This window comes from Anser anser (genome assembly GCF_964211835.1).
Source record: "Anser anser genome assembly, chromosome: 16".
NCBI classification, from domain to species: domain Eukaryota; kingdom Metazoa; phylum Chordata; class Aves; order Anseriformes; family Anatidae; genus Anser; species Anser anser.
Window position 1 is genome coordinate 8,719,441 of NC_139737.1, and position 20,962 is coordinate 8,740,402.

The 20,962-nt window shown below is 45.2% G+C and overlaps 2 protein-coding genes across 14 annotated transcripts in view; one reads left to right on the plus strand and one right to left on the minus strand.

Moving 5' to 3' along the window:
* The window catches only part of LOC310882529 (uncharacterized protein), a gene marked incomplete at its 3' end in the record, with an annotated part of 172,510 nt that overhangs the window by 144,024 nt on the left and 7,524 nt on the right, over nucleotides 1-20,962 (plus strand). For 7 of the 13 annotated variants that reach the window (XM_083801432.1, XM_083801423.1, XM_083801424.1 and 4 more), the window contains one exon: nucleotides 4,208-4,378. In XM_083801432.1, the coding sequence (XP_083657558.1) occupies nucleotides 4,208-4,378 (171 nt within the window). Of the gene's footprint in view, nucleotides 1-4,207; nucleotides 4,379-6,894; nucleotides 6,984-17,373; nucleotides 17,526-20,962 lie in introns of those variants that run through there. The other 6 variants (XM_083801421.1, XM_083801425.1, XM_083801427.1 and 3 more) reach the window with 2 other exon arrangements.
* CEBPB (CCAAT enhancer binding protein beta) lies at nucleotides 13,193-19,567 on the minus strand. The gene is made up of 2 exons (XM_083801419.1): nucleotides 17,349-19,567; nucleotides 13,193-17,246 (listed from the first exon to the last, which is right to left on the minus strand). The coding sequence occupies exon 1, from the start codon at nucleotides 19,275-19,277 to the stop codon at nucleotides 18,294-18,296; it is 984 nt and encodes a 327-aa protein (XP_083657545.1). The 5' UTR covers nucleotides 19,278-19,567; the 3' UTR covers nucleotides 13,193-17,246; nucleotides 17,349-18,293.

Consider the following 20,962-nt stretch of genomic DNA (forward strand, 5'->3'; position numbering starts at 1 on the left):
TTAAGTTCTAGTGTCCTTCTGTCTCTTTTCCATCTGATCAAGAGCCTACACAGTAATCCAAAATACGCTGGAGTCGGTAGATGTCTTTGCACTGTCTTTAATAGGCTCTGAATCAGAACAGAGAGGTCATAGTTATTAGGTTTGTAATTTGTTTTGCAGATAAATTGGAACATTTTGCTATTGTTTTGATTTGAACCTCAGATAGTCCTAGAAATAGCAGAAATAGCACATACATAAAACAAGGTTCATGCCAATGGAACAATCAGAAGAGTTTATGTATGCCGTCCCAAGAGAAATGGGATCTTAGTGGCGGAACCAGGAAAGCAGCCTCAGAGTCCTCACTTCCCTCCTTGTGCTCTCACCATTCGGTCACGCAAACTCCCCCAGATTATCATAAAATTGTGCAAAGAGCAACATCCAGTAGAGACCAGCTCTGCCTGGCTCCTATGAGCCTGCCAATGCTGTTGGGATAGCGAGGGAAGAGACACACAATTCATTTTAAGAAGGTTTTCCTCCCCTATTTTGTCGTTGTCTTTGTGGTGGTTTGTGAAATGCTGGGAAGGAACATTACAATGAACAGAAAATGTTCCAAGGAAACCAGCCTTCTCCATGCCGTTGCCCAACAAGCACCCAGCGTACCAACCGCAGAACTTAGCATAGGAGTGTATCACACGACACACATGGGGAGTATGATTTCTGCTGGGGTAAGGTCTGTCTGAATTCACAGCGCAGAGAAAGGGCAGAGAATTAGAGCCTGTCCCTGCCTGGTCAGGCTCTCCCTCACCTCCAATACAAATGCAGGTGCAAAATTATCAAGACCGTATTTTTTTGCATAATTTAAAGCCATAAAATGGAAGCTGCCTTTGAGCATTTGGCTCTTCCTCTCTTGCAAGTTAGGGCCAGATGCAAAAGAAGACTTAAGCACCTACAACTCAGTAGGTTCCTCCCTGCTCAGGATAACATTTCTTCCAGTACCAGCAACTTTATGTCTAGACATGCCCAGAACTGCTGTGATCTGAGCAGCTTAGTACATAGTTCACACCTAAAACCCATTGGGATCCTGAAAGAAGTAAAGGAGCCTCCATTTTCTCAGGCCAGCCAAATCAAATGGAATGTTCTGAACAAGCCTCATACACACCAGCAGGACCAGTCCCCTTGCATGGTACAGTCATAACTACTTTCTTTTAAATTTGACCAGAGGGGAGTGGTGCTATCTGGCTGAACAGTGCTTTTGACTGACAAATACAAGCAAAGTGAGAGACGTTCTTAGCCATTTCATGTAAGGGTCCAGGCCTGCCCCGGTCTCGTGGGGATTGTCTAGGAGAATAAACATTCCCTTTGGGAATGAGATTGGAAATCTGAAAGTTTCCAACACAAAGAAGAAAGGAAAAAAAAACCACACACACACACACACAAGCCCCTTTCAAGGAAAACATAAATGTAGAGAATTAAAAATAATAATAATAACAAAAAAAAACTGGAGAAACCACAGTTATTTTGCTGGCTAATATCATGAAGACATGATAGTACTTGCAGCTTCCTGCTTGGACCTGGCTTGCTCCAAAGTTATTTTGTGTGTTAATCATGTGGTTTAGATGATGAAGATTAGGTCTGAGTAAGCTGTTTCAGATAAAAGGGGAAAAAGCAGCAACCAAACCTTCACCCAAAACTCCGACCTAAACTTTTCTAAGCTTTGAAAAAAAAGAAAGTATTAACTTTTCTTTATTATTATTTTGTTTTGCAATTAAGATTTTATTTAAAGGTACTATTATTAGCTACAGTTATTCATTCAAAGTTTTAAAAGTGCAGAATGTTGTAAGAAGGACTACTGTTATCAGTACAAACATAAAAGTACATTTCTTTCCCTTTTCCTGAACTGAGCTTTTTAATAGCATTTTTTTTTTATTATTCTTTTTACTGTTTCCAGTATAACCAACAGCATACTGTGTAAGTTTCTACACAGTTTTTTGTTTTCTATGCATCTTGGCCTGGAATGTTCAGTTACAGATTTCCTGATAAAGTCTCCAGCTGACAGCTAGCAATTTGGCCAATGTTTCTCAAAAAAATAGGTATATAAAATCACGTTCCAAAACCTAAACGGAAGTGTGTAAGGGGTCTGATTCTCAAAAAACAAGAATTGCTTGTTGCTCAGCAATTTTGAAAATTAAACTATGTTCTTTTTTCTACTGTGTAATACTTTTAGATACCTATTTTTAAGTATTTGCCTCAATGGGTGGGATACTTTTGTGCTTGATTTGCGCACATTTGGCATGTGGTGTGCAAAGGAAATACATACCTTCTCCATTTATGCACTGGCTGGGCTACTCTTTGCATATGCATAACAAGTCCAATATTTGCTTATGCAGACATTATATAAGTACAATTGTAACTGCTGGCCCAATCCTCCATTGCTTTTAAATTATGCAAACTGGGAGCCTGGCACTTCCAGATGTGCTAGACAGGGTTTTACACACCCTGTGGACTTGCTCTGAGTCCCATGGGTTTGGACACAGCTGTAAGGCGGTGGGGAATCGGGCTCCAGGATATTGTATGAGAACACTTTTATTTAGAAAATCAACTTTCTAGAAAATCAAGTCTCCTGCATTTCAGTCCACTATAATGCACCAGTGTGCAGCAGAGCTGACTTGAAACGACCCGTAATAGACTAGCCATGGGGCAGGGTACCGGTCAGGAGATACCGTAACATCAGGCATTTCACAACAGAGCTGGACCTTGATCCTTCCAAAGTGCAGGCAAATAAATGAGATGCTCAAATTAGGAGTCTAGCTCCTTCACTGCAGTCACTGTCAAGAGACATATACCTTTAAAAAGAGATTGAGTTTCTCAGACATTATGGAAACAGGGATTTTAACAGTTAAGCATGATTAATCCAAGCCTTAGAGCCAAGAACATGCAAAAGTGAACTGTCACTGAAGGACATAAGACTGTGGCAAGCGCTGTCTGGAGACTGCTATTCAGTCGTTTGATTTTTCTGCACATCTGTAATTACTGATTTCAAGTGGGATTGTTGGAGGGGATCTACTTTTCGTGACAGCTGCTGTTTGTGCAGCAGTTCAAACCCAACTGCAGTCAGGATATATTAAAAATGGAATGAGTAAGCTGCTCTAGAGAGTGACTTCCATCATTATAAACTAAAGAGGCTTGGATTAGCATTTGAACTTTTTGAATGCTTATTCTAATTAAACCACAGAATCTTCTGAGAGCTTCATCCATCACTAATTAAGACATGCAACCATTTATCTGTGGTTCATCCGTGCACTTAGCAGTTTGTGCTTTAGTGGGACTTAGTAGTGCAAAGTGTCTGCACTGGGGTAAATGCCACTCAGAGAAACACATGGACTAATGAACTCTGCACTTTTATATTAACCGTCTTACCCCTTCCGTACCCGGGAATACTAGTGTGGCTTCAGATGTGGAGCTAAAACAAATAACACACTTCAAAAATAAACTGCCCTAGGAAGTGTCTTTGAGCTTTTTAATGCTGAATTAAAAATAAAAATAAAAACACGTGAATGCAAATAAGTTTTCCTGCAAAGAATGCAGCACAAACTTCCGAGTGTTTTGGTAGTATCTAAGAGCCGGAATATAAAACTGCCTGTAAACAACAGTGAATCTGACAGGTCTGTTTTATTTTTCTCCCTTCTCCATCTTCCCCAGTATAAATTAATAAATATTGATGAGAAAGAGGAGCAATAAGACTTATCTATTAATTTCTCTCCTTTTATTTTCTGGACATGCTTAATTTAAAAGTGTGTTGGGGTTACCTTTAGTCATATATATGGCTGTTTGAGCCTTTTATTAGCCATGATTCATTCTGCATATCAGCACAAGGTGGTGATCATGCTTTCAGTCTATATCTGTTCCATGATGCTCAGTTATCTGTCTGCCCTTGAGCTATTGGTAGGTATGGATTTGCATGTACACTGTTGTCCTATGACAATAGTATGCCAGGAATGACCGGTCTGGTATTACCTGGTCAGGTGAGGTTCCATTCAAATAATGTACATGCCACCAAAACAATTCAGATCAAAGGTCTGTCTTTCAACAGAATTAAAATGTACGGACTTCTAAAGCAATTTTAGCAGTTGGCTTTACAAATGAACTTATGTCAGCTGCTCTGTATGATGACTGACTAAATTACTTATATATCTAATCTTATCTAGCTATCTGTCTGTCTGTTTTTCAGCATTTCAGTACCCATCACCATATTATCTAGGCGCCACCATAAGATTAAGAAGCTCTGTAGTGACATTCTCAACATGATCTGTTCAGAGGTCATTAGCAGAGCCTTTCATACTGGAAGACCGGAGGAGAGCAAGGAAGTGCGCAGCAGAAGGAGAGAAAAGGAAAAGAGGCGGTAAGCAGTTGGAGCCATTTTAGTTGTGCTCATCCTGTGTGGCTTGCTTAGCTAGTACTGAAATGCAAGAACCTCATGTCAGCTGTCTTTATTTTGATATGAGGACTGTAGTACTTGTTGTTACACTACTGTTACATCAGAAAATTATCTCACACGGCCTCCAGATTGCTGTCCCTGTGCTTTCTTCAGATGCTGTTTACCTGCTTGGTCTTTATGATTTCTGTATATTACTGCCTCAGAGCGGGATATTTCTCTCAAAATTTCCTAGCAGAGAGCAAGCACTGCATCTCAGAGAACCACCTTCTCCAAACTAATACATTAGCTAAGGTTTTATTTTTAGCTTAGCATGTGAATCCTACGAACACCTTGAGCTTGAAGAAGGAAGAAAGGTGGTTTTTAATGTACACAAAGTTACACAGGACCCATGGAGTCAGGAGAGATAATTTTGTCCCATGAGACCCAGTCTTGCTTCCACTGAAGTCACCTGCTGTAGGCTCTCTGATTGCCATGGGCGCATGCTGAGGACAGACAGGGGCACTTGCATTCTGGAAAGGTGACACTGCCTCTGCTGTGTTCACTGATGCAGTTTTTTTGCTACCATTTCAAGAAATACACTGGTAAGTGAAAAAATGGCCAAAGCTCTTTATTTCACTGCTGCAACTAGGAAGCTGGTTCAGTCCTGAGGAGGCCAATAGCAGTATGCTGACGCACTCAAACAAACCCTCTGGGGGTCTTTTGTACCCCTTTTGGTACAAAAACATGGGGATTTACACTAGGGGATAAATAGGTGGTTCCAAAGCAAGAAGGAAAGAGCCAAAGTTGGAAGCTAACCACAATACGTGGGTGTAAGCGATTACCAAAGGCTTCCAGTAACTCTGCTATCATCAGAGACTGGCTTTATGGGTATGGCCTCAAGAAGTTTCCCTCCACTTAATTAAAGAGGCAGATAAGTATCTAGGTGGAGTGTGCAGATAGGTTCTGAATGAGTTATCCACTAAGGCTGGTTCGCTGCACCTATTGTTAAAGCCAAAATATAATATCAGATTAATGCATTATATTTGCCTATTATAGCACTATGTCATCATTATATGACATGTTATAATTAAAGCCCTGCGTTAGAAACAAAACTATTTGGCTTGGGATAAGTTGCCTTTATGACTTCTGTGGTTATGATTTCCTCCTTTTCTTAACCCCTTAAAACTGCATAATATAGCTATTTGTAACTGTATAAAGAAAGTTTCTAGTTTCAGATTCTAATCTCAGGTAATTCAATGTAAATAAAGTCAAAATCTGGCAGATAGGCTTTTCCTGTGTCTGAGTATTTGCTAATAGAGGGAAATGCCACGCTGCCCGGGTTGAAGGAGTCACAAAGATGGGCATTAGATTAAATGCGAGCACGCACAACTCGCCATCTAGCCCTTTTAGTCTGGCCACATCAGTTCCTGATTATGTACAATTTCCCATTACTTTTTAGGAGAAGAAGCCACTCAGCATGCTTTCACTCTTCTTTTTCCTCCCTGGAACTACAGGAGGAAAAATTGGTTATTAGACTGGTTTCTGGACCTAGCTCTCAGGAAACCATGCTCACAAATGCAAATCTGCAGAATGGGTGTGTGATTGCATGCCTAACTTGGAGATACGATTTAAGATTACAGTTTGGGTAACTGACTATGCTAATGTGTTTAATTAGTGATTTGCATATGCAAGCTTTTAAATTTCAGTAGTTGGTGATTCATGCAGTTAAGTGCCAACCTTAGCCTTGCTGTCAGGTTTAGGTAGACAGTGTGCCAGCAGTACCCCCTATCTCCCACATCAAATGCACAGGGCAAGTATTGTCACCACTCAAAAGGTAATTTCCTGAAAATAGTCAGGCTTTGTCTATTTGAGAAGCAAACGTGCTGTGGGGTTATGAATTTTCCTGCTGTTGTTTGGTAGCAGCTTTTATTATTCAATATTTTGCAATACCCTTATATAAATCTAATTGATGTCTTTTATATTAGTAACCAAACTTTGCATTTGTTTAGTTTGGAGATGACCACCTTAATAAAGGTTAATTATGAGAAGACGGTTGCCAATAGCTAGGGGTGATATCCCACTGTCTTAGTCAATCGGTGAGAGTTTATTCTGTTGCTGCAATGCTGTTAACTCAATAGTTTGCTTCCTAATTCGTGGGTGACCTTTCGCCTAGACTTGGACAGAGCTGGGTTTGGCCTTGGTAAGTTGCTTGTGCAGTTTTAGTCTTTGAGCACGCCAAGCGCTATTTTGTTATTTCTGTTTCACATACATCTTGGAAATGTGTGTTCGCTTCACGGGCACTCTTTCTCCCGTGCAGGAAGGCCCCAGGTATAAGTGCCAGATTTCTCAGGTCATCAGTCTGGGATATATGCAGAATTCGAATTTATAAAGCTTGCTGGAGACACATATTTAGCATTTCATCTAAAATAAGAACATTCCTAAAGTGAAAAGTAAATAATGTAAAAATAATAATATGCAACAAGGTGATTTTTTTTGCACAGAAAAGTTATTTCATCAGCTTTTGCTGTTGGTAGCCTGGCCCCAGCTCAAGATGGGCCCGGCTTCCCTGCACAGCTGCTTGCTCACACGGGTAAGTCACTAAACTTGATCCCACTGTGACTGCTCCTGTTTGCACAGAAAGGAAGCTGCGAAGGGATGACTCAGAGGGCAAAATGGGATGTAATGGGCCACACATGGGCATTCCAGAGGAGTGTGTTCTCATCAGTGCTAATTAATTTTCTGCTCTGCAAAATACTTAACAATACAAAACACTGGTAATTTCTTCGTTCTTTAAACATTTCCATCAGTCTCTTAAAGGTGTTTTTATGAAGTCCATTCTGGCCTTTTCCATGTTGATTGATGAGTCAGACCTAATTACATCGACAATTTATTATCATGACATGTTGTCCCTGAGTAGCATGTTATTACATACTTAATAAAACTGCAGCCGTACCCACCAGTATCAGGAATTACATACTGTCAAAGGGAAGGGAGTTTGAAAGGAAAATGCTGAGGAGTCAGAGAAATTCTGTGAACACAGAGCTCAGATTCCAGGAGAGGAAAAGGAAGATAGTATCCAACTGTAAGATCATTTCAAATACCTTAAAAAGTATGAGGCATGATAAAAATACAGCCCCTGCAGAGGATTTCATCATGAGGGTTAGGCTTCTGTACTCACCGAGTCAGAAAAATTACTTTCTAATAGCATCTGCCTATTTTACATACATAATGAGCCAAATTCTGTGTGGTCATGCTACTGCCTGGGGAGAGTTTAGAGTGAGGGACAATTGTGCTTCTAGTCATTTTCACCAGAAGACTGTCCTAAAGAGTGCACGCTACAAAAATAACTGAAGGCTTTCCCTGGTGAACTCATTTTTATTTTTAGCGTTTAATACAAACTTTAAGCAATTAAACATGGCATTATCGATGTCTCTTATCTCATATTTCACACTTCTTTAAACAAATAGCACCTGAAACACCCGCCTCTATTCTCCCACATCCAGGAAGTGTCTTTCTGCGGAAAAAAGAAGTGGAGCTTTGAAGGGTGCAGTAACTTGTCCAAAAACCAAGTTTGAAACAATGCCAGAGACAGGACTATACTTTCTTTTTTCCAGACTCAGTAGGTCATCATTCCTGCCTAGTTATATGGGGCAGAGTAGCAGAGGCTGAAAAGCAGCTATCTGGGTGTAACATGAAGCACAGGACCGGTGCAGGGTGCCCCTGTACCACGGCAGGGCCCCCCAGCTTGCTTCGCTGTGTAGGGAGACCAAAGCCCTCCGGAGATCCTGAGCTAATGTCAGTCCCTGCGGGGAGGCTGGACGAGGACTCAAATTATCTCAGAGAGTAAGTTCTGTGAAGTGCTTATTTGGAGGTCACTTTTACCCTTCTCTTCCCCTCAAGACATTGCAGTAGTTGTCAGAAGGAAGAACCTCACACTGCATTTATAAAGCTTACAGCAATGGGCTTTTCTGTCCTAAATTCGTGCACAAGTGATTTGGTTACAAACAACTGTGGATGTTGACGAGCAGCGCATGCAGGAGGCTGAGTCAGTCAGAGTTACCAGGACATGAGAGTAAAAGGCAGCATTCCTCACAGGCGAGTTTTATGCAATATTAAAAGTATTTGACGTGGATAATTAATTTTCCCATTTGTCCTCTTTACTTCCTACCCAAGTGCCAATGAGAAACCCTTCTCAGCATAAAGCCTGTTTTGAAGCAAGGGATGCAAATGCCTGAAATGCTGGTGTCTGAAATGCTTGTTTTACACCAGCAGAGCTTAAATGCTAAATGGTGAGAATAGGGAATGAATATGGGGCTGTTGGGAGGTGCTCCTCACCCTCCTCTTCTCTGACTGCAGATGAGGATGAAGCCAGCTTCTGCCATGTGTTCACAGGCAGAGGCACTTGCTGCAAAGATAAGTTTTCCTTGAGGAAGAAAACCAACCCTATAATTTCCGGACATTGGAGTAAGCAAAATAACCCTCAAAATGGGAGCAGCATGCAAAGAACAGAACAGTGACTGCCTCAGTGTACAGAAACCAAGAAGTAATAGACCCAAGAGGTCTGTATTGCCATCTTCCTTATAGGAATCTGTAGATCAGGAGATTAGGAAGGCACTACCCTGAGAGCGCAGCTACTACCTTGATTAGCAGTTTCATAGTCTCGTAAAAGACACCTCGTTTTGCTCTCCCATGTAGGTGGAGCTTTGTTGGCAGGTGGAGCATAGGAAAGGATTGCCAGTATTTTTTTTTCCACATCTAATCCTGCACTGAATGCTTAAGAGGAGCTGTTGCAGAGGAGGGGTGCTGCCGAGGGCTGCCGGCTGCATCCTCCAGCTCCATGGGCTCCCTACCACGCAGTCGCTGCTGGAGGAGGGGACGCAGACACGTGAGGGGGTGTTTGTCCCTGAGCTGCCCTGTGCTGGAGAATGCTGCCCTGCTCCTGCCTGTCTGGGTACGGCTGGGTACCAACCTGCTGCTGCCCTCTGCTACCCCTGGTTAAAGCAGGATTTTGCCTCTTTTTTTTTTTTTCTTTTTTAAGAGAAACCTTGTAGTTTTACCTGTCATAGTAAACTGACTCTAATGCCAGTAAAGCATGCCTAATTGGCAGGATTTAGAGACTGATCATTTCAATTTATGCCCAGAACAGGTAGGGCAGCAAAGAAAGCCTCTCCCACCCAACCCCACCCCTTCTCACCACTGTGCCTCAACCCTGCCCTGAAGGGACCACCTGGAGGGCTGAGAAGGGAGTTCCCTCCCTGTGCGCAATAAAAAGGCACAGTCCTACCGTAAATACCAGGGTAAGCTTATGGCTGTTTAATAGTTAGTGTACCTCTGGTAATAAAGCTCTTGCAGGGCTCGTGCAGAAGAGCACCTGCTAGTGAATTAATGCAAAAGCAGGAACCATTGGATAAGGTTTTGCCTTTAAAAACTTGGCAAAACCCACCAGAGGAGAATTTTCACTTCGTGTTACCGTGAGGTCAGTGAGAAAATAGTTCAGTGCCCCTAGCGTGTCTGTTGGAAACAGTTCCCATCACTGCCACAGTTTGCAATAGCCTTCCCAGAACCATGCACTGGTTGGTCTCACTTCCTTCTTTTAAAGCCTCTTTGCCCCATGGAGATCTGCCTTGTAGTCCTTTTTGCCAAACCCTTTCTAATCTGCCAGCCTCACTTGTGAACTGTATCCCCTGCAACCAGGCACAGGATTGTATTGCAACAGGTTTGTTTGCATCATTCTCACCCATTCCGGGTGCCTCATCCTCCGCAAGCCAAAATCCACAGGAGCTAATTCTGGAGAAAGGCACAGCTGACCCATATTTGGTACAGACAGAGGAAGAAAAGTACCAAGGAGTAGTGGTTTTCCCCTGTAAAGTGGGAGTATCTGTTCATCTAAATAAAATGCTCTGCAAAAAAAACAAACAAAAAAGGCCCTGTGCAAACACCATGTCACTCTGAGCCTTCAGCAGACCCGTCTTATGCAATTGCAGAACTAAAATAAAAATAACATTTTCCAGTAGCCATTAGTGGCACTCAGATTGCCCAACGCAGGCATCATTGCTTTTCTCAGCGTCTGCTTTATCAGTTGCCTTCCAGCCCGGAGAAGTCCATGGTTCTTGGCAGCGGCTCCTGCTGATGTGGAGTGGGTTGTTGCCTAAGAGTGCTTTGATCACCAGCCAGGTACTAACACCATGCGTTGGAGCAGTGGCTTGCCAGCCCCGGCCAGCATACGCACTGAATGGGCTCCTTCAGCACAGGAGGAGGAAATTAGGATTCGTTTTGGCCCATCTGGGTGCATCTCATTCACCATCTTTTGAACGTTCAGATTTTCTGCCATGTTTTCTTTCCCAGGATTTATGCCAGTGGCACAGCTGCATCACAGCAGTAATCCAGAGGCCAGGTAGCTATCTATGCCTGGGACTGGAATGGTGTGTTTCAGCAGAGCGCTTGGCACATCCAAAACTTGAAAGCTGGTGTTCAGCATTGTTTTGGTTCTGCTCAGGTATAACACATGCTCAAGTGCTAGTGCTTTGTTACCCTGGGACCCGATGGTAGCTGTTAGAGCATAGGCAGTGTCCCACTAGACAGATTTTCCTTCTGTCCTGAGGAGTGCGAAAATGCTGAAGCCACCATCATCACCTTTTGTACAGGAAGGGACACCCACATCAGCCCACGTGCCTGGGTAACTCTGTAGAAATTGAATATATGATATGAAAGTGCTCAAAATTTCCTAGGGCATGTGGTATAAAACAGAGGAAGGCACAAAAATCTTCCCAGAGACACAGTGATCTCAGATCCATGTATATACAGATCCATGTAAATGCATCCATGTAAATACAGATCTGTGCATTTATCATTACTCATGGGAGTAATAATAGTTCCACTGAAATCACTGCAGCTACATGTATAAAATGAAGCACATATGTAAGATCAGGATCTAAATATATAATAGGCAAATATACCTGCGGCTATGGCAACTGCACTTACAACTAGAGATGCACATATGTGCACACAGTTCCTATTACATTTAGGGGCTAACTAACGATCTAAAGATATATGATAAACTGGCGAAAGAACCAGGACCAGAAACTGTGTCCTTCCATTCTCATGCTTTTGCTAAAACCCAGTATTTATGCCTTGCTGCTTAAGTTTTGTCAGAGTTCTGCATTCATTAACTCTGCAGCTATATAATTTGCTTTGAAAGTGTTTAAGGATACTGCGAACCCCATAGCTAAAGTCCTGCATAAACGCCTTCTGCCTCCTCCCCTCATCCTTCAGATCTGGGGACTCAACGCAGCAGTCAGAGTTGTTCTTAACTTGGAGCAGAACAGTATTTTCTGCCACCATGAGTGGTCATCAGGAACACATCAGCAAAACCACAGTGCTGCTTGGAAGTTATGTCTTGACTGAGCTGGTGTAAAAGCTAGCTTGCATGCAGAAGTTAGGCATAAGTGGCTATGGTCCAGCTTGCATTCCTGTAAGCAATCAAACTCCTTGATAATTACTCCTTTTTTTTTGTAATTCTACTCATCTCATTGTGCCAAGTTGTCCCGCAGATTTTGTTCTGCTCCTTGTACATTTAAATGTTAGACACACTTAAGTATCTCGAAGAATTACATTCTAGGTTCCCTTTCTGTCCTTTTATATTTCAAAAAACAACAGAGGCAGAATCTGTGTCTTCCTGTTCCCTATAAGGCACCTAGACTCGGAGAAATGCAGCGAATCGCAGTCAGAAACATCCACCCCCGAGTTATTGTCTAGATGACAGAGGCTGGGGAAATTAGCAAAACAATGTTTCTGCTAGCTAGCCACCAGTGCTCTCTCCTTCTGCTTCTCAAACCGGCTCCAGGCACTTTCTCTTGTTCTTGTGATTCCCTTCCTGAATTACTTCAGCCAAGTAATTGTTTCATCATGTTGCACAGAAATATTTTCCCATCGTGTCACCGTGACATTCATTTCTAAAAGCAAAGCCTCTCTGCTCACTTACACAAAATATAAATCAAGCTCACAAAACTTTTGTGGACCTGGATCACAGGTGAGCTAATGTAGGAGGGGAACACAGTCAGTGGATGAGGCATTAGAGGGATTTTTGCATTGTTTGAAGGAGACTGATTCCTGTTACTGTAATTTCTAGACAACATCAATGAGCTACCTACCACAGGCTTAATGAAATGCTGTTGCAATGGACTAGCAAATGCAAGGTATTTATAGGAAACAAACCAGCTGTTGCGCTTCTTTTATGTGGGGATAGGGACCATAAGCTTTCGTAGCCTCTATCAAAAACTCAGCTCCTTACTCTGCCTGGCATGATGTTCAAGCCGATCAAAACGAGGTCTGCTGACAAAGCCAGCACTTCTGTAGTGTGCTGTAGGGAGGGAATGCGTGAGTTCTGAGATGATTTATTATTCTGCAAATTGTATGAAATTGTGAGCCCTAACTAAAGCCTCTGATTTAAATACCCTGGACTCTGAGAGAGTGCTTTGAAAGCTATGTAATGTGTGATACAGAGGTAGGAGCAGATGGGACAGGGCAAGGCAAAAAACTGATGTAGATCAAAGCCTTCCTTAGACTGTAATTAGCTAGAAAATATTATTGGAACTAAATAGCCCAAATTTGTGATGGCTTAAAAACAAATAATTTGGCTCTGCTCTGTGAAACTGTGACAACCAGTCAGAAGGCTTGGAACCAAATGTGTCCCTCTTGTAAACACAAATCAATTAGTTTCAGCAACTATTAACCCATTTATCCGAGTTGGGAATTCCAACCCTGTTGTTTTTCACACTCATCCAGATCTAACCACCAACATTTGTAGGAGGGGAAGAAAGCCCTTTATTCAAAACAAAACAGTCAAACAATTTAGCAGGTGAGAAAATGATCACAAAAGGATTTTAGATCCCAGTTGATAGAACTACCCAAATCGGAATCAGAGCTGCGCTGAACTTGAGAGCTCTTTACTGAGGCTCAGGACTCAAATCCCACAGCGGTTGTGCTCCTGGCTGCTGAGCTGCAGGGTCTAGTATCCCTGCAAAGAGGAACTGTCTTGGGATTTCACGTAGTTTTGCATCAGGATTACACTGCATCATGTGTCTCACATGGTCCTGATGTCAATGCACGGCCATTTCCAGGTGTTATATTCTGCATGGATTGGGCTGCTCAGCTGCCCAGGCTGGGTCAAAGCAGGTCTCAATTCACATGATAGAGTCAGAAACCTCTGAAAATCGCGGGATATTATCCAAGTTTACAGTTTGTACAAAGTTTAGCTTTCTGTTGAAAAGATTAAACTCTCAGAATATGTTTTGGGTCCCAGCAAATAGTTAAGTAGAACTTCACTCTTTTAATAATTTCACTAGTCTGTTCAGGGTGCATCGCCCAAAAGAAGAGCCAGTTCCCTCACATATTTAATGTATAGATTTTGCCACATGGTTCTACTTTTACTTTACTGAGTAATTAAAAACGGTAGTCAGAATTGGAACAGAATTGTTTCCTTGGGAGTAGTTAATTATATTCCTAGTTTTGTTTAGATTTCTTGATTGTATTAGGACCCTTGCAACATACATGCATAGGTTTACATTTTACTTCACACTTCACATTAACGTATGAGTTTTGCCCTAAAATTCTGACTACTAAGCATGTGCACAGAGTTAAACACACAAAAAATAGGCTAACCCGCAGGAGAGTAGTGCAATTTTTTTGCATTAGTTCTTAGTAGGAAAAAGAGTCAGAAGCAGATTCATCATTACCCCGTCCACCACATGATCATCTCTAACCAGAACAAACCGAATGCAAAACCCTGCCGTTCTAGTTCGGTGGTGGTTTAGTTTGTGTTGCTCTGAATAACAGGAAAATGCAAGACAATACTTATTGTATCTTAAGTGATACCATTATAAATGACAAAAGAAGATGTGTAATTTGGCCTCATATACATTTTTGTCTTTATTAAAGCAGATACTAAGTTGCATTGACTTTTATTCTTGTCACAGCTAAGGAAACATTGCTTGAAAACTACCTAGTATGAGAGTAACTTCATATTTTCATACACATCCACATCAATAACAGTTGGTCTAGCAAGGAAATTGTAAAGGTGAACACTTCACAAAGCTTTTTTTTTTTCTTCAGGTTGTAATTTTGTTATAAGAAGGTTATTGCAAGAATGAGCAAAACCTATACTGTTACCAAATGTGATCGAGTCTCCCAGCCCAATAACCCTTTGGTGCAATTTGGGTGATTTTATTTGATAGAAGATAAACAATTAGTATAGAAACAAGTGTAAATTTTCCTGCATCTTCCAAGAGTCAATAAGGGAAGGCAGCAGGCAAAGTGTCAAAGCAACACCACACAATGTCAGAGCGGTATGGGGCTATACATGCTTTGGACAGATAAGCAGAGGCTAGCAATTGCTATTAATAGACAGAAGACCCGTTAACAAAATCATACTTGTGTTTTTGAATATTTTGGTTTAAAATGATACATATGATTTCTTTTGCAGAACTAAGCACAACTGAATTTAAACATTAGCAAATGATGAAACGGTGCTAGATGCTTTGGAAATGGGACGCCAGTGCTAGGGATGTGGTCTTACAGACTTATGTCTAAATAGGAAGAAACTCTGTTATTTTGGTAGTAACAAGAAAGATCTGTACGAATCAGTCAGTGTAGCATACAATTTGAAAGGGGAAAAACAACCCTGAACCAAATGACGTTTATAAACTTCCATAAAATTTGAAACAGACTCGTGGAGTAAAGGCCGTAACTCCTCTGCGTGGTTTACCTGCAAATAGCCTGCAAAGTCCTACCGCAAATTGCACTGAGTCACTTTAGGAAGAGAAGCTAAAGAAACCTTGTAAGAAGACAACTGAGACGCACCACGTACTGCTTTCAGTCAACCGAATCTTGCTTGTAATGGGAAGCTATATCAATATTTGGAGCCGAGCCCCTGTTCGGACAGGGATTTTCCAATTCCCCCCCCCCCCGCCCCCTTGATTACAAAAAGTATGTGGACTCTTTTGTCTGCTTTAGTACTAGAATTAGTGCTCAGATTCCTTTCCAAACTACTTTTTCCCAAAGTGTTTCCAAACTTTTTTTTTTTTTTTCTCTAGGAAATGTTTTAATTTCAGGGGCTTTTTCATATGCTTGTTTATAAAGCAGGGTATTTCATGACCTCTATGCATTTAATCATGCTAGAAAGCTCCTAAAATGTAAGTTCTGTAGCTAGCAGAAGATTAAGAATTAAAGATTCAGGAATTCTCTTTCTGACTCTTTCAGGTTCCTTCTGAGACTAGTGTAAAATTAGTGCATTTGTGTTCTCGGTTTTCCTGTCTGTAACTGCGTCCTTTTGACAAAAACTCATCACTGCACAAGTTTCCTCCTGAATGAGAAATCTTTAATCCAAATGAAGAGATACATGGCAATACAGCAGGAATTTAAACATTCTTTAAATTGCAGCAGCGCTGCCCTGACTCTCCTGGAGCAGGCAAAGTTTAAGGACAGGGATTAGCTCATTCGTGCCTGACAGAGCTCTGTCTCCAAAACTGGACTATTATTTAAACAAATATAAATACCTTTAGTACATCTTATCTTTCAATCTACCCTGCCTCCCAGCCCTCATAAACTGAACTTTTGTTGGAAGCTTTGTCATTTCTAAAGAAAGAAAGAAATGTATCTGAGGACATCTTCAGTCCCGCAGCAATTCTGCCCTCAGCAGCACTCAGCTCCGACTGGGAACGCAGCTTGTGAGTTTGGGTAACATTACATGGCCTACAGCACAACAAGAAAATAGGATCTAATGATGTGGATAAGTTTCGTAACTAGAAGAATAGTAGAATAAACAGCCACAGGAGGCTGGAGAAATCAGCGTCACGAGGGACAGTCAAGACAAGATCTAACGTCTATCTTGCCTGCAAGAACTTGAGTCAAGCCGGTGCAGGAGCTAGCTCACCCGAGAAAATCTATTCTTAGGGTCTCATAAAACCAACTTAACTGTACAAATTAAAAAGCAAACAGCAGAAATCTGTAGCAGGTCTAACACTTTGTGCTTACCAGTGCCCAGCTCCTAGCAGGAGCTACGGAGGCACTGCGGGAGCAGGGAACGCACAACAAATTTCAGGAAGAGCTCCGGGAGTTTGCCCCACCAGAGGAAGATATGATCTTAAGTGTCAAAAATGCAGAACAGTTCTTTCAGTAGAAAACACGCTTTGCTTAGAGAAACATTTGAAATAAACAACAAATTCGATATTTGTCCTGAAATCCGCTGCTTTTTGTATTGGAATGTATAGCAGCCAATCCAAATGCATTGGCTTGATCCAGAAAAGCCCTTCTGTACTCAGCTGTCCAACAGCACAGACAGTTAAGGAGTTTCTGTTCGGAGGCACTCGACTTAAAAACTTACTGCTTAAATTTGGCCTAACAGGAAAATGGAAAATGCTGAGTAAGAGCCGATCATTTTCTCAACTCCCTGCGCGTAACCAGCTCGAGATTGTTAGCTGCTCGCAGAGCTGCGTGCGGCAGCGAGCAGCGGGGGCTCGGGAAGAAACGCGGCTGGGGAGCCGTGCCGAGCCTGGCTCCTTCCATTGGAGGCAGAGGCCCAGCTCCCCTGGGAACAGAGGTGTAGCCCAGAACCAGCTTCTTCCTTCTCTGCCCCCTCAGCTTGTCTGCCACTGTCCCCAAACACAGAAGCACAGAAACAAACACCTCTCCACAGAGAAACTCCATCTACAGGTTTTTAGGAAAATGTCTCGAGAGAAAGGATAAGGGAGTTGTTCGTGTGCCTCTCACCTGGCCGGCTGCAGGAGAGCTTCCTGAGCAGTGACCGAGTTACCGGCATCCAACAGAAATGCTACTTTCTGGTGTTTGTTCCTGTAAACTACAAACATAAGAAACGCTGAATCACAACTTAGAGAATAGAAAGCCCTTAGAGAAAAAAAAATATATATATATATAAATAAATTAAAGCTTCCTCCCTTACTTCTTCTTCTTCCCTCCCACTTCAGACTCGGAGTTACTTTGCCAAGGACCGGTCCCGGTTTGGACAGCACACCTCGCTCTACACGTTGAGAACAGCAAGAAGTGCAAAAACCGAAAACGCCAAACAACCACCTCCTCCCCAAACAATACCCAAGCGGCAGCTAAAGCAAGTGATTAGAGGAAATAAAATGAGGCAACGAGAACTGGCTGAAGCTTCCAGCCCTGCTCTCTGCTGGCTTTCTCTTGGGGTTTTTGTTTTTGTTTTTCTCTGAGTCACAGAGAAAGTGAAAAGACCAACAGAAATCCTGCTCCCTGATCACAGCACCGAGCCAGATGCAGCTAGAGTTTCAGCTCTGCCTTTAAGCTAGCTTCAAACGTGCCTTCCAAATAAAACAAGCTACTTTTTTTAACCTAGTCATAAAGTTTATTAAAATTGTTCATTAATGCTTCAAACGTAGCAAGAATGCATAGATCCCAAAATATACATATGTATTTTCTTATAGAAATAGATTATTCTTTATAATAAAAAAAAAAAAGTAGGAACATCTTTAACAGATTACTCAATCCATGACTGACAGTTACACGAGATTGCATCATGTACGCAGCATTCCCAGCCATGCTTCAAGGATTGCATCACTTCGCCCTGCTCTCCTCTCGCTGTGTTAAATACCCCCAGCGCCCAGCAGCCCGCAGAGCCCCGCGGCCGCCGGCCCCCGACCCCCGACCCCCGGCGCGCCCCCGCGCCCTGGCGGCCTCGCCGGGCCCCTCCGCCGACGCGTAAATAAAGAGCAAACCGAGCAGAAAGCCCCGCCGAGCCCGGGGGGAGCCCCGGGGGCGCGCTGCGGGCCCCCGGCCCCGGGCTCCCCCGGCGCGGGGGGGGGGGGGGGGGGCGCAGCGGGGAGCCGGCCACCGGCGCTCCCCTCCGGCCGGCCCCGGGGAAAGGGGGTCAGCAGCGCGGCGAGGAGGCGAGCAGGGGCTCGGGCAGCTGTTTGAACAAGTTCCTGAGGGTGCTGAGCTCCCGGGAGAGCTGCTCCACCTTCTTCTGCAGCCGCTCGTTCTCGGCCGTCAGTTCCAAGACTTTGTGCTGCGTCTCCAGGTTGCGCATTTTGGCTTTGTCGCGGCTCTTGCGCACCGCGATGTTGTTCCTCTCCCGGCGCAGCTTGTACTCGTCGCTGTGCTTGTCCACGCACTTCTTGGGCTTGTTCTTGCCCGCGGGGGGGGCCGAGTAGCCCCCGCCGGCCGCGGCCGACTTGGAGGACTCGGAGGGGTTGGGGGTGCCGGGGGGGCTGGAGGAGGACGAGGTGGACAGGTTCCCGCTGCTGCCGCTCGGTACCGACTGGTAGCCCAGGTAGGAGCGCACGGTGCTGCCGTAGGGCGAGGACATGCCCCCCGGTCCCGGCCCGGCCCCCCCTTCTTCCTTACGGGGCCCTTTGCAAGAGTCCAGGGTCTCGAAGACCGGCTCGGCTTTGGTCTCCACGATCTGCGGCGGGAAGCAGCCCGGCAGCCCCCCCGGCTTGTGGCTCTGGCTGCCGCACGGGTGGCCGTGCCGGCCGAGGCTGATGTAGGTGTAGTCGGGCTTCTTGCCGCCGCTGCCTTTATAGTCCTCGGCGAAGAGATCGGAAAGGAAATCTTGGCCGCCGCCGCTGCTGCACGGAGGCTCAAAGTTGCCCCCTGCTGCTGCTGCGGGAGGAGGCGGCTGCGCCGGCTGCTGGGATGCTAAGGGGTCCAGGTAGGGGCTGAAGTCGATGGCTCGCTCGTGGTCCCCTACGGTCAGCTCGGTCATGGAGCGGCCCCCGGCCGCCCGCGGGTGCAGCTTGTTGAGAGCAGCCAGACAGTCCGCCTCGTAATAGAAATTCGCCACTTCCATGGATTTAAAGGCGGGCGGCTGGATGGGGAGGCATGCTGCGTCCCAGGCCACCAGGCGTTGCATGAAAGCAAAGGGGGATGCGGGGAGGAGAAGACGGCGCAGGGGGCCCCCCCGGCAGAGGATCGAGCTGCCGCCGTCGGGGTGGGGGGCTCCAGACCCTGCCTCGGGCTCTGGCGCTGGGCACCGCGGCTGCTGCGCTGCCCCCCCCTGCGCCGGCTCAGTCCCTGCGGCTCGGCGGGGCTCTGCCGCTCCGGGTGCTGCGGCTGGAGCTGGCGTTTCTCCTGCGGACCATCTGGTTGCGGGGCCCGCGTCCTAAAAGCCTCTGCCTTAGGAAAGTTCCTCCGCTCGGTTATTTATAGGGGCGGCCGATCCCATAGCAACAGGCGCGTCACCGCCTGGCCGCCTGCCACGCCGAGCTGCCGCCGGCCCCGGCCCGCGGGTGCGGAGCGGGTGCGGAGCGGCTGCGGGGGCCGGCACCGCCGCCGGGGCCGCCCGGGACGGGGCCGGGGCCGCAGGTGCCCCTCGCTCCCCGCCCGGCCCCGGGGAGGGGGCAGCGATCGGCCCCCGGGGGTGCGGAGCAGCCCCGCGCCCTGCCGGGTGCGCGCGGTTTGGGGCCGCAGGGGTGCAGCGCTCCCCCCCCCCCGCCGGGCCCGTTTAGCCCCCGGGGGAACGGAGGCGGCGGGGGGTTATTTATTTGTTCGGTTCGTCTTTTTCCAAGCTCTTCTGCCAAGGCAGGGTGAGCGCTGCGACCGGAGGGCAGACCGCGATGTTCGCCGTGCGGCGCTCCGGGAGGAAAACCGGCGGCCGCCAGCGCTGCCCCGCGCAGGGGAGCGCAGCGGCGGCGTCCAAGGGCCAGCAGGGAGCGGGGGGAAGCGGCTCCAGGCTCCCTGCTCGCCCCTGGAGCACTCACAGCAAAGCCACGGCTCCCCTCCCCGTCCCTTCGTGCCGGGATGATGGCCTTAAAGTTTGTCTTGGCGTATTTGCTTTGCGTGATGTGGTGCAACTGTCAGGGTACACAAGCGATAGGGGATCCGTGCCCTGAACCCGAAGGGGACCGGCTCTCGGGCGGCTCTGAACCGGTGAGGTACGTGCACGGCAACGTGGGAGCCCAGAGCCTGCAGAAAGGCAGGGTAAGTTTGGGAAGGAAGACTGAATCTTGATGTCCGTTTTAATTAAAGACACCCACCTTGGGAATCAAACTTATATTTTCACTCTCTTACTCCCACATTTACCTGTCTACAAGCTGGTGATTCATCGCCAGAATAAAGGACATTAATTTAAAACAAAACATATAATTAAAGGAAGTAGGAGTGTCCTTCGCCTCAGTAAAGAAGACCTAGCACTGCAGGGAAAATGACACTGCCTCTTAGAATAATGTGAAGCAATCCTGCGGTGTGGGAAATATTGTAACGTTAAGCCAGAGGAACAGGTATTGCATTATACGATTCAAACAGTCAACTGTTCATAATGTTCAAACCTCAGAACTGCGAAAAGAGGAAGAATTCAGAAATCAGTCAGTGGACCATCACACTTTTTCTTTCTTGCATTTTTTAGCTTTCTTTGCTTTTTCTTCTCGCGTTCTAAAGGGATTTTTCTTTCCATAACAAAAGTACCCTAACAGGTTTCAGGCTTCAAATATTTCTAGTTCCATCTTTATCTACCAAGTTAATCTTTGGTGAATGCACCAGAGATTAAATTGGAGCTGGGCCTGGCCAGAGATCTGGGTCTGGAGGTTGTAGCTGGAGCCC